Source organism: Myiozetetes cayanensis, unplaced genomic scaffold, assembly GCF_022539395.1.
Source record: "Myiozetetes cayanensis isolate MyiCay16 unplaced genomic scaffold, myiCay2020 scf17, whole genome shotgun sequence".
Lineage (NCBI taxonomy): Eukaryota > Metazoa > Chordata > Aves > Passeriformes > Tyrannidae > Myiozetetes > Myiozetetes cayanensis.
The window spans coordinates 7,715,818-7,728,850 of NW_026087378.1; the positions used below are offsets into that span (position 1 = coordinate 7,715,818).

General features: G+C 46.7%; 1 protein-coding gene across 5 annotated transcripts in view; it reads left to right on the forward strand.

The window, feature by feature from the left end:
- Positions 1-13,033, forward strand: part of UIMC1 (ubiquitin interaction motif containing 1) — a 52,489-nt gene that overhangs the window by 32,376 nt on the left and 7,080 nt on the right. For all 5 annotated transcript variants that reach the window (XM_050311865.1, XM_050311864.1, XM_050311867.1 and 2 more), the window contains exons 6-9: positions 3,176-3,240; positions 5,725-5,813; positions 6,741-6,820; positions 10,080-10,248. In XM_050311865.1, the coding sequence (XP_050167822.1) occupies positions 3,176-3,240; positions 5,725-5,813; positions 6,741-6,820; positions 10,080-10,248 (403 nt within the window). The remainder of the gene's footprint in view (positions 1-3,175; positions 3,241-5,724; positions 5,814-6,740; positions 6,821-10,079; positions 10,249-13,033) is intronic.

Below are 13,033 nucleotides of genomic sequence, written 5' to 3' on the forward strand. Positions count from 1 at the left end.
CTTGGCTGTGTGTGGAGCTCTGCATTTCCCTTCACAGTCAGAAAACGTGGGTTTGTCCTTGCAGCACAGCCTTTCCTGTTTGCCCCTACTCATTCCCGTGCCGCTATACGTGCTTCACCCTTGGAAGTGCTCTTTTCGCTTGTGGTCCTGTGGCTGTGTGAGGAGCTCTGCCTGCTCGCAGGCGGCTTCTGCCTGCCCTGGTGATGTGTCACCGCAGTGGTGCTCGCCGTCCTTGTCCTGGTGTTGGGCACCTTCTCTCGGCTCGCTGCTCGGGTCTGGTAGACACTAGATGTCAGCCTCTGTCTCCATCAGGGCTCTCCTGCTGGAGCGGAAGGCAGCTTTCTGTCACTGCTAAGTTTAAACAGATTGCTAGTCAGATGAAGTATTTATTACTGCTGTATTTTAGGTTTGTGTCAGCCTTTTCCAACCCTCATTTTTCATAATGACTTCACTCCCGGATCATTGTATAACTTTATCTTCTCTATGACTGAAGCCTTGGCTCTGTTGTTCCTGTTTTCAAGTGTATTTGATCATTTACCCTGGTGTTAGAAAGATACTTAACTTGTTTTGTGATATTTATATTCTGTCTTGTAATATTGAACACTTAGGAAAAACGTCATGTCTGCATTTTCTGGTTGCAGAAAAAGAGCAGAGCAGCCTGTGCTGAAATGTGACTTTTCCTGACAGTGCTTTGGCTCGGGTTTAGCAGATGGAGATTTAAACAAGCCTTAGAGGTGATCCGCAGAGGAAAGGAACTGACTTGTGTCCTTTTTCATTTCTTTAGGATAGATACAAAAGGCCTCAGAGGTTCTTAAAGCAAACTGCTTTTTTTTTCCTGTAGCTTTTCCTCTGGAAATGGAGGTGTCATTAATCTGGAAGATTGGGGTGACTGGAGGTCTATGGATGTGTACACTAAAGCCCTTGGAAAGATACAGCAGCTGGGAAGGGCATGAACTTTTAATCAGTATTGAAAATTGTGGTGTATTTTTTAAAATATTGTCTGTTTAATCCTAATACCTAATTACTTCTTGAGGAGAAAAGAGGTTTTAGTGGTGCTGAGTGGTAACTTGTACTCATCTTGACCATGAGAGCTCTCTCAGAGCCATAACCTGTGTATAGATGTGTAGCCTTTCTGTTATTTTTAAGGTGAAAAAATAAGGAAGAGGGAGGAGCAGCAGACTTAAAAATTTCAACCCTAGCCCAAAATTTGCCAGTCTTTTATTTACACAAGAGAAAATTATTTCTAAATGCCCTTTCATCTGCCTTATCACACCCAGCATGAGAGGTTGCTCCCTTCTCTTGCCTCTGTGCAGTCGCACACTGAGGCCAGAGCAGGTGATTTACTTGCAAAATCGATATGTTTGATGTTTGCTTGTGCCTTGTCTCCATTTTTTTCCTTCTATCAAATACAATTCCATCGGCAGTGACAAAGGAGGGGCCCAGAGCAGTCGAGTCTCCGACGTGCTGCATCGCTTGGAGACCCTTTGCTGCCTGTGCTGCCCTGAGGCTCCCCCAGTGCCACCAGCGCTGCTCTGCTGGGGGGGGCTGGTGGGAGATTTTAGGCTGTGCCAAGGTTAGAAATCATCCTTGAAAAGGACTCAGATCTGTCCTTGAAAAAGCCTCGTGCTATGTGTTATACCAGTGAAATGAAGGTGCAAATGATGTGCTTGTGCCCCTGCCCTGAAAGCCTCACCTGGGGCAGGCACAGACCTTCCACCCTGGCAGCAGCCAAATGCTGCCACTGCCTCCTGCAGCCAAGGGATGTTTGCACAGAGCAAATCCTGGTTGTCAGAAGATCTCACAGCCCATGAACCTGCACTAACAAACTTCAGCGCTAATAGAATCAATTCCTTCAGAGCCTTTCGGATAAGATTAGGGGACTCTTGGTCTTTAAAAGATTCAGAGGGAAAAGACACAAATCAGGAGATTCAGAGTCTGGTGACCTGAATTAGTGCCATATTTTATAACAGATGTACTAGGAAAACCAGAAACATGGACCAATGTTCATGACCAGGGCAGCAGCATTGTTAACATATGCACAGTTCAGGACAAAGAGCAAGAAAAAGAAAGGAGGAGGTATGGTATTTTATGTTAGTGGTGAATTAGGCTGCAAAGAAGTAAAGAACAGCATAGATAAAACGGAATATTTGGGGGTTGGAATCACATTAGGGAAATCTGACAGGAGTCCTTGATTTGGGGCTTGCTGGGGAAGTACATCAGCCATCCAGGAGTGGAACTGATCGAAATCGAAACCTATGGTGAAAATTGAACTCAGAGAGTTTGATAGACTCAAAGAAGGGGGTGGAAAACCCTTCTGTGAGAACTAGCATGAGAACTGACAGCAAGGACTGCTAATAAACTGTTGTAATTCCACCTGATTAGAGGATGGCAAGTGTAGCATGTACACTGCAGAAGAAGAAAGGGATCTGGGTAATAACTGGCATGTTACCCTGACCTCGGCAGTGCATAAGGCTTTTGAACAAATTTTAAAGGAAAGAGTAAGTGGAGTTGTAGAGCTAAATGAAAAATGGGATAAAATGCACACAGATTTACCAGCTGTAGATTGTGCAGGTTAATCTGTTCCCTCTCTTTGATGGGACAACTGATTTCCCAGGCAAGAAAAATGCAATGGATTTTATTTCTAGGAAATTTCAGAAAAGTGCTTCTTGTGGTCAAACACCAGCTGTACCAGTTGATCAGGTCATCCTGGCTCAGGAAAATAGAGTTAAAGTTGAGTAGGTGAGGTCTGCTGGGATGCCTGGGGGAGTGCAGGGGACACTAAAAACTTTGGGTTGTTTAGCTCAGCACTGGGTGGGGATGGAGGAGACCTATGGTTGCTGCCTACAAGTACATCGAAGTGGATGCTTAGAACAGGCAGAGAGCGTGGAAGGTGATGGACAATGCTGGAATGTCTGGACAGTCCCAGGACTGTCCAGGAACATGTCTAAGCAGCAAGGTAACAGCTGCCTGGCTTTATTTCAGGCAGCTGCTGAAACACCTTACCAAAAAGAGGGACAGAGAGAAAAAGCTGAGTAGTTCCGAATGGATACTGAGGCATTTTCAAATAAAAATATACAGCAGAGTGGGTGCAATGTCTGGACAGAACGCAATGACCCAGCAGACCTCTGTCAGCTGTGCATATTGTTTTATATAGCATCCAAATTTTCTTTTCCAGGCCTCCCAGGTGCTGCCTTCAGAGGATGCATGTGAAGATGGGGAGCCCATGCAAATTGCACAGAGGTGAGTAGGATAATTTCAGAGTGTGGAGCTCATGGTGATATGGGCTCTTTCACTCTCTCTGGAGTATTTTAGGGTGCAGTCCCACTGTGGCTTGCTGCAGGGCTTGCTGGAAAGGCTTCTGCAGCCACTGCTGTTAGATATCCCTGAAATTACATGGCTTTGGAGCAGCGTGGGAGAGAGGTGAGGCACAACTGGGGAGAAAGGATCAGTTACTTTATAAGATGTGCAAGTGCATCCTTGTACAAGTTGGAGGATTTGATCCTTGCCCTCTGAGGCTCCTGTGACACGGTGCTGTACAGCTGTGGGGGTGGGTGGGGGAGCTGAAGGTGAGTTACAGCGATGCCATCACGTGTCTGTCGGGGAAGGATCACAGGCAGCATGCTGGAGGGTTTACTGGATTTCTGTATTTTTATGTTCCTGCCTTTCTGCTGAAGAGGAAAGCAGGGAGGAGGAAGCCAGACGGCACTGCCTATCAGCCAAAGATAGAGTGCAGTGCTCCAGAAAAGCCACTTCAGCAGATGACAGGTGTGGGACAAGTCAACATGATTTTCTTCAGATTTAAGCCTACTCCTCTTTCCTTGTTTTTTTTTTTTTTTTCCTTCTCCTTCCTGTGGGATGCAATTCTCAAGCAAAGGCTGTGGAGAAGAAGGACAAACGGGAGAGGATTTAGGGAGCAAGTTACAAGAGAGGCCAGATAATGTCATGTTTTTAATTTGCTGGGTTTTATAATTTAAACCTGCTTTGCAACAAAACTGCCAACTTTTCTCTGATCTAACAGCATTTGTCCTGAGCAGTTATTATCAATATGCAGAGTATGAAAATCTCTCTTGCTTGCACCTTTCTAACAAGCTTAAAACCTGCCTTGGGGAGCAGGAGGAACCTGCAGCTGCCGCTGCTGCCGAGGCTGATGAGTTTGTGACAGCTGAGATCTGAGCTTGCGTAGAAGGCAGCGAGGTGTGCGCTCTGCAGCGCTGGCCTCCCGCCTGCTTAGGGCAGGAGAGGCCAGGATATGGAGGATATGGAAAGAGAGGGACCTCGTTCCTTTGGTGTAGCTGATGGGGTTACCCTGGGACATTCCCCAAACCACCCAGGAGCTGCCTGCCTTGGGGTGGGATGCACCTGGATGCAGCGCTCCCTCCTTGAGCAGCTGGAACATCTGCAGGAAAGCAAGAAATGGCTGCAGTCTTTGCAGTTCTGTGCACATTAAGTGTTGCCATCTGGCTCCTGGTAATTTGCCAGCACAGGCCTCTCTCGGGTGGGGCTCAGGCACCCCGACCGGCTGGCCTCAGCCGCACTTAATCGGAAAACACGGCTCTGAGCTGTCTGGAGGGAGTGGAGCAGTTTAGGAAGTGCCAGCGCTGGGAAGAGGCTGCTTTGCTTTCTGTGGGCCGCTCTCCCCGCTTGTTTTATGCTTTGTATGGAGCATGGAAGATTGGGGTTTTAATAAATGATTATAGGCTTTGTTACCAGGAGATAGTTGGTGTAGCAAGAAATGTGGTTTGACTTCAAATTGATTAGCCCATTTTATAAATGTCATAGCAAGTTGTTTTGTGTGAGTTCTTTTGAAGAGAGCCCTGATGTTAGACACAGAGTAAAACATGCTCAGCCTGGATTCATAACAAATGCTCTGAGATGCTTTATTTAGAGAGAAAAGCCACTTGTGATTTCCTATCAGAATTTTGTTATTTATCATAAATCAGCAGTGGCTGTTCTCTCCTCTCTAAGGCCTGTGGTTGAGCTTAATAAATCTTCTGTTTGTCAGTGTGGGGATTCATGTTTTTAAAGTGTGTTCTTGCATACTTGATCAGACTAATCAGAAAGCCACGCAAGGCGTGGAGTGTGTCAGCATGGGTGCCAGACTTCCTCAGCAATGCCTGCCTGGTTCAGAAAGATATTGTGCAGTGAAGGGGGAGGAAAAAAAAGAAGGAATCCGAAGGTCAAAATGAGAGGAGCGGTGCCCAGTGCTGCTCCAAGGAACCGCCACCCTAATGCTGGAAGGATTTTGCTGCGAGGAAAATGCCTTGTGTCACATCCGTGCTGCTTCTGGCTGCCGTGCACAGGGATAAGGGAGAAAATTAACAGTGTGAGGAGGGAGAGGATAATGTGGGATAAAGCAGGTCTGTCTTTCCTCTGTGAGGATTTCCTTCCCCAGGCAAAAAGAGGCACGGTGCTGGTACCTGCACAACTCCTAAGTCTTCTCCTACAGTTGTGAGCAGGTAGTTTTGCTCCCCTGACAAGAGATAGTGACCCTTCCTGCCTTTTTGTCAAGGGCTTCTAGAAGAAAAAAATGTTTCCTTCGGGGTTTTTGCTTAGAATGGCATTTTAGACTCATATTTTCCTGTTATCCTGGTCATTTCTGGCTGTCAGATATTGACCACTTGGAAATTATGGAATCGTCTGCTGTTCTGAACTGCGTGAGACAGGCAGGTGTGGCACTCACACCAATTGGACTGGAGATTCATATTATATTTATATTTTGAACAGCATCTCCACGATGACCCCACTTGGCAGTAAAAGGAGCCCAGATATTGCCACAGAAAACTCTGCTGAAGAAGAGATCTCTGTTTGCCCAGGTAAAAGGCAGTCGAGAATGTCATGAATTTTGTACTGAAAGTTGCACACTTATGGAATTCAGAGAGAAAGAAGAGAATTTTCAAGTCACTTGAACAAAACAAGATTTGTTTCCCTTCTCTGTCAGGGCTAAAATTATCCAGGTAATGTAGTTTGATCCCCTAGTTTTGGACCCATTTCTTCTAAAACGATTCTGTGCAGGGTTTGTTGGGGACTTACTGCTGAAGAGACACGAGGATGTGCGTCAGCATGGAGGGCTCACTCAAAACAAGGTGTCAGGAGTGGTCTCTGCAGTGCAATCAGATTTTCAGATTTTTCAGTGTCAAGATAATGTGCAAAGCATGAGAGATGAAATAATTTCTGTCTTACATTAATTAATCATGTTTGGGACCAGCAACTTTTTCTTCCTTGGTCTCTCCTACCATGTTTGAGGTTTTTCAGTCCAGGGTTTTAAGGGAGAAGATTAATGAAGAGACCGTTCCTGTTCACGAGCAGCTATAGCAGGAGAGGTCATGGTGGTGCTTGGTGGCATATTTTGTTGCTAAGGAAGATGTAGAGGTCTAAAGATGGTGCGACTGCAAGGCAGACCACAGAACAGGAGCTCTGCTTGTCTCTATTCGAGAGCAGCTCTATTCTTGCTTTGTCTCCATCCCAGCAAGTGTCCCACGCACTTTCCCTGTGTCTAATCTCACTCCCTGTGAAGCTGCAAAGCTGCAGTGGCTTTGTCCTCACACCACCATGCTGTGACTTTAACCCCTCATCTGGCTGTGTTGTTGCACATTGTCTGATAACATTTGTGGCAAGTCTAAAAAATGTTTTGAAACTGTGAAAACTCTGTTAAGAAGCGTTAAGGGCTAAGTTACATCAACAAGTGAGGAGGTAGTTTGGGGGCTGCAAACCTGTGGTGACATGGAGGTGTTTTTCTGCAGAGACACAGACGAGCCCGTTGGAAGCTGATGAGGAAGAGAGAGAAGAGTTCTGCTCAGGCAGCAGAGATGCACCTATGCAGGTAAAAAACGCTGGAAGTTTGAGAAGGGTCCTGTTTCCAGTCCTACCTTCTAGACCTTGGTTCAGCTGAGCTGTGCTGGCATTTCCCCTTGGGTAGCTGGGAGCTTGGGCTTCTGCTGTTTGGATCCTCAGCAAACAGTTCCCGCTTTGCTTTTCTCCACTGCTTCATATCTCCAATCCCTTTTGGCTGGGAGCTGCGTGCAGCTGCTTTTGGAGCCTTTCAGTCCTATAGCTGGAGAGCTGTTATCAATTCCAGCCCATTCTTTTATACCCTTACACTGCTGTGCTGGAGGATGCCATCAGCGTGGGCGGCAGGGCTGTTGCTTTCCCATGCTCAGGGGTACAGTGCTGCAATGCTCAGAGATGCAGAGGGACCCCAGGAGCTGTGAGAGGAGCCCTGGAAACCTCAGTCACTCTTGTTGTGACATGCTTCTCCCTGTTACAGTCCTCTGAATTCCAGTGTTTGCTCTCCAACAGACCATCTCTAAAAGGCTAAGAAGAGAGCTTCACCCAAAGACTGGACTGGGATAAAGATGTCCTTGAAGTGTTGAGGGCTAGTGGTGGTTTGCAGGCCAAACAGAGTGTCCTGAGCCTGGGAATATTGCTTTCTGTGCAGTAATAGTTGATAGCAGTAGTAATTCAGTGGCAGGGCCATCCTCTTACCTCTCGCTGCAGATGTGCTCTGTGTGCAGCTCCTTTCCCTGCGTTGTCACACCTGCACAGCAATTGCTTTGCAGCTGTCACTGTACCAACACCTGACTTCAGTTCCTGCTTCTGATAAAACTCCCTTTGTCTATTAATTTAGAGAGTGATATCAAAGGGGTTGCCAAGTACTCCTCTGGCAGGGTACATGAATACAGAATCGTACAGCTCTTGACAAGAGGACTCATTTGTGGAAAGCTCATTCTGGGAGTTTGCAGCTTGTACAGCATGTCGGCAGCTCCTCTCGTTCTCACAGGCCTCTTAATAAACCATCTTCTGCTCTCATGTGCCTTCCATTCTGCAGGTATCTCCATGCATTGCTCAGTCAATTAGGGACTGCAGCAGGGAGAGGGTTGATCCTGGGCTGGCCACTGAAGCACATTTGTGACCCGTTTGGCTGTGGCCAGGACTCTGTCCTGTCCCACGTGCTCTGCAGAGGGTTCCCTGGGTCTCACACCTCTGCCTGGATGGCACAAGGTGATCAGCAAAGTGTTGGGGAGCGGGTTCCTAGGGATTGTTTGACAACATTATGGCTGGCAGCAGGTCCTGGTCCGGAGCCCGCAGCTCTCCAGGAGGACAGCAGAAACAGCTACCATGGCATCAGCAGTTTGCATGAGCTGAGCCTGGACCACTGGGACTGGCTTCTTCCTAGCAGATGCTGAGCCAGGACGCAGGAGTCTTGTTGTTGAGCTCAGCCTCTAGCATTGTTTTTGGCTGGCTGTTGGCTGCAAGTACTGTGTCTTGTAGGCAATTTCCTTTGCTAAAGAGCAGAGGCAAGTGTCTCTGCCTCTGACAGGGGTGATTGGTTCTGCAGTTGAGGTTTTCCAGACTGTTAACAGCAAGGTTTTGCACAAGCAGTTTTGGAACTGTGGTGTCTTTTGTTACAGAATGTTGCATTTCCATTTAAAATTAGTAATTTACCATCGAATGTAGGCGGGCAGGGTGTGCAGAACCGGTGATCTCCTAAGATTGCTTAAAAAAAGGCAGCTAGAAGGAGCAGTGCCTGCTGCTTTTCCCATCATATTTTTTACGTGTGTTGTCTGACTGGGGTAGTGCAGGTTTGATTTGATCATTCATATTTGACACATCTTGTTTTTTATGGCTCTTGTGTGTGACGCCCCACAGTGAGGACTTCACACGATGCAGTGACACTGAGATGTGAGAGAGGGGTACGAGTGCTAATGCTGTAAGTGATGTACTTCAGCAGCTTGTGTTCGTCTGGAGGAATTCTTGTGGCAACTCCTCCACAGAAATCCAGGGCAGAGAGCCTCTCTGGGAATGAGAGAGATGTTCCTGGGGCTCAGTGCTGTAGCTGGTGTCTGGGAGAAATGCATTCTGTGAGTCGGAATCTCAGTTTAAGGCCCAGTCCTGCAGTTTCTGACATAGCTCCTCGGAGTGAACAAAAACAACCTCCTTCCCTTTAGGGCATAAAAATCAGGATCAGATCCTCATTTGGGAAAGGAAGTAATAAACCGAGTAATACGACAAAGCGCTCCAGTGGCACGGAGCATCTTGGCTGACCCCAATTACTGCTTCCCTGAAATGATGCTGTTGGAGGAAAGCAGACAGCAGTTTTGCTGCACACTGTCCACATGTCACTGCTTAGTTCTAAACAGAACCCCCTTCCGTATTATTTTCCTATAGGTTTCTTCTACATGGGTAATACATAAGTAGCTTTTTTTAATCATTGCGGGGAGGGAAAGGTTCTTTCTTAAATGTGGAAAAATTTTGCAGCAAGCCTGACTAGGCGGAGATGTAGTTATGAGTGAGATGGCTGCAGTCTGCTGCATTTGGGAATGTCAGTAGCATAGGGAGCAGACTTAGATCTCCGTAAGTGGCTAGTGGAACACCAATGCAAAAAGAGGGTGTCGGTAAGTGGTAATGGCACCCTGAGAACATACACAAGCTGTGACATTCTGCCCTGGCAAAAAGCCTCTGCTAGTAATTTTGTGTGACATGGATTTTCAATGGTATTACCTCTCTCCTTGATCGGTGTCCCCTCTGATGATTGCTCCAGCCACCTCCTCTACAGAGGAGGAGGAGCTTCCAGTGATCTCTTCTTACTCCCTAAGACCACACTAGCCTCCTTTCATCCTGGGGGAAGCTGTGTTCCCAGGCAGTGCTGCCTGTGCAGCATGGATCAAGTCCAGAAACTGATGAGCACAAGTCAGGTGTTGAACTCTTGCTTTGCCCCATGAATTTTCCATCAGTTTCGCTTCTGAGCTTTCCTGATAAATGGAAGCCTTGCCATTTTTCCACGGTAGTACAGGTGATGTTTGCCTTAAACGGTGTGCATGGCTGTGCAGGGAGGTTTCACCATGACTCAGAAGGACATGTTGCCTTTGCAAGAAGAATTAGTTGTTAGTGCAACGCCGTTTACTCAGCCAGTGGTCTTATTTCTGACCCCTGTGTGATGGAGGAAGAATAAAACTTTCCAAGAAAAACTGAGTCTGTTGGAGGGTGAGTAGCTACCAGACAGCATGGAGAGCATGGAGCTCTGCACCTAGCAAAAAAAGAGGAACATCACTATCTGGCTAATTTTTCTTCTTCTTCCTTAGGTTGGTGGAGATGAAGATGCTGGTGGGACTGTGTCCAAGCGCAGTCCTACAGCTGCTGCCCATGTGTCGTGCCCGCTGTGTGATCACGGTTTTCCAGCCGCGGAGATCGAGCTGCATGCCATGTACTGCAACGGCATCGTGGGAGCAGAGGCCGGCAGGGACACTCCAGGTCTGCCAAGTGCTGCTTCCAAGTGTTTGCTCCTTGTGCTCATCCCCCTTCCCTATTGTTACTTGGCAGACAGGTGCTGCAGTCTTGTTCTTCTCGGGATATTTGGTGCATGACGTGTGGGGAGGTTTGTTCGCTCTGTCTTATTCTGTCTCCAGGCTGTTCAGGAGAGTGTTATTCAGAGGCTCTGGTGTTTCCAGCTCTTCCTGTACAGAGACATCTCTGATTGACTTCACACAATAATTCACCACATTATCAGCTCCTGAATATTACCCCAGGATCTAGTCCTGGATGCTTCAAGCAGTACTCATAGGATGTGTCTATTGTGTGTTTTGTTGAGGACCTGCAGAGAATGTGGCAGTGATAGGAAATGGAAGTCTTGTGTCCTTCAGGGCTCTTGAGAAGGGAAAATGTTCTGTACCACTCCAAGCACGGCCCGTGCTCTGCGTGGAGTCTGACATTTATGTGTACTAAAATGGCTTGTTCAGGTGGCAGAGATTGCAGAAAAGTTTCCCTCTTGTTCCACTAAAATTGCAAAATGATAACTATCAATCTGGGAGTGTGGATTTTTCTCCTTCATGTGAAGAGTGAGGTGTAGAAGCACGGTCAGAATGCCCGTATTAATCCTCTTTGCAGTCTTTTTTATATCAGGATTCCATAGCCAACCTTTGTAGAGCTTAAGTGAACAAATACACTGGTTGGTTATCAACACATTCAGTAAGTTATGTTTTAGCTGCTACTTGAAATGTAAAAATCTGTGTTAGCACAATGTCAGGTAATATCAAAGTAGTAGCTTGTAATAAGATTAACTTCTCAGGTTGTGAATATATAATTTTCAGTTACATTCCGGGTTATTAAATGCAACCTAAATCTATGATGTTTAAACAATTTGAGTAAATCAGAGCTAGTACAAGAACTGTAACTTCTGCATTCCTCTAGCAGGAGGATGTTTCACCATGTAATCTTAATGCAGAGTTGATGTAGTTCCTGAGAAAGGTCCCTATTATACTAAATCTTTGGGGATGTGACATGGGTCCTGTCAAGATAACAGGAGCCAGAGTAGTGGCTGATACTTGCTGGTGCTTAATTTTGGTGGGAAGTTCTCTCTGTAGGCGCAGCCCTGCTACTAATGCAAAGCATTTGGCTCAGGCAAATCACAAATTATCACAGTTCTATCCTCAACACTGATAAAGGTGTTATCCATGCTACAAAACGTAGCAGAATTTTTAGTATGCCTTGTAGCAGGAATGTCTTTGGCCCTGTGGTATTTAGGTCCCTGGTGTGGCTGGACTGTGAGCATTTCCATTGATCCTGGGGAATCCTGACTGTGATCAGAAAAAAGCTTTGAAATCTTTGGCAGTGCAAGAGAATTTGCTCTTCCCTTTGGTGTTGGCTTTCAGCAGGACAGAGTTCAAGGCTGGCCTTTCCACTCTGCTCCAGACTGGTCTCCTTGGGGATGTTTGTAAGGCTAGTTATTTTGGAATTGCTACTCTGCTGTTCTGGCTTGTTCAGAACAATCCCCCCGTAAGAAAACCAGCCTGGAATAAAAGGGATTTTGCTCTGCAATAATGGCTGTAAGCAGAGCAATGGGTTTGGGACAAAATCACAGTAATTTGGGTTTTCTATTGCCAGCTATTCTAGTATTTTTCCCTGTAGAGACCAGGCTCTATTATCTGTAACAGTCTGTGACACCTGTGTTGTTTGCACCCAGACTCTTTGAAGGACCATGGGCTTCCAGGGCTTGGGCAGAATCTGGTGCTTGCCTGTGGGGCTCTGGCTCACAGGGCACCTTGGGTCAGTTCCCAGTGTTTGTTGAAAGGCAACAGTCACCCAGAGGGATCTCAGCTGATGGGCTGATCATTGGATTTTGGGTTGAATAGGCAGGGATGATGTTCAGCTCTGAGCAGAGGTCATACAGTAGCCTGGACCAACTGTGGAGGTAAAAAAGGACTGTTTCTAGGGCTGTTACCTTGGCATCCATCACTAGCTTAAAATCCATAGGTAAAGCTAACACCTGGGGAAAAAAAAGAGGTGAGAGAATTGTCTTCTGAGGCAAATGCCAGCTCCTGTGTGGGTCCAAAGCTCTTCTGTCCTGCTGCAGCACTGTGTACTCTTGGCTGGCTGCTGGCTTCCTTGAGAGCACAGCAACAGCCTCGTGTGAGAAGAAATCAGGGTTCACTACTCTAAGCCATGTCCTGATCTGTTAAGAAAAGATGACTTCAATTTTCCTTTGGTGCACTGGGTCAGGGGTTCCTGGTCTGTCTTCAGATTTATTAAATGGACTTATTCCTGATGTCTCTAGAATTGCAGATTATGCAGTTCTGCAAACTACAGTGGTTTTCATTTTAATATTACAAAAGGATGGGTTCTTGCTGGTTTTACTTCTCTTCTTCCCTCTTCTAATCATGCACCAAAGTCTCTCGGTGTTAGGTCTTGGGAGGCCAGCTCAGCCTGGCTGATATCTAAGGACAGGTTTTCAAATGAGTTAGCTGGGCAAGATGAGTTACAGTCACTTTCCCTATGCACATGGACACCCTGGCTGGATGCCCAGACCACCAAACACCTGGGCAGTATGAAAATCTGATCGTGAATTTCCATTTCCCCGTGATCTGAGTAAATAACAAAGAAGAGCCTGCTGTTGTGTTAGCCCCTGTACCAGGCTGGGGAAGGTTCAGGTCCTGGTTTTCCAGCTCAGTGGCTGGTGTTAATTCCAAACGAACAAGTGGATCTGTGGAAGTGCTGTGCCAGCTCCCTTTTTCTTCATGCACTCAACTGAAGGGCTCACTTA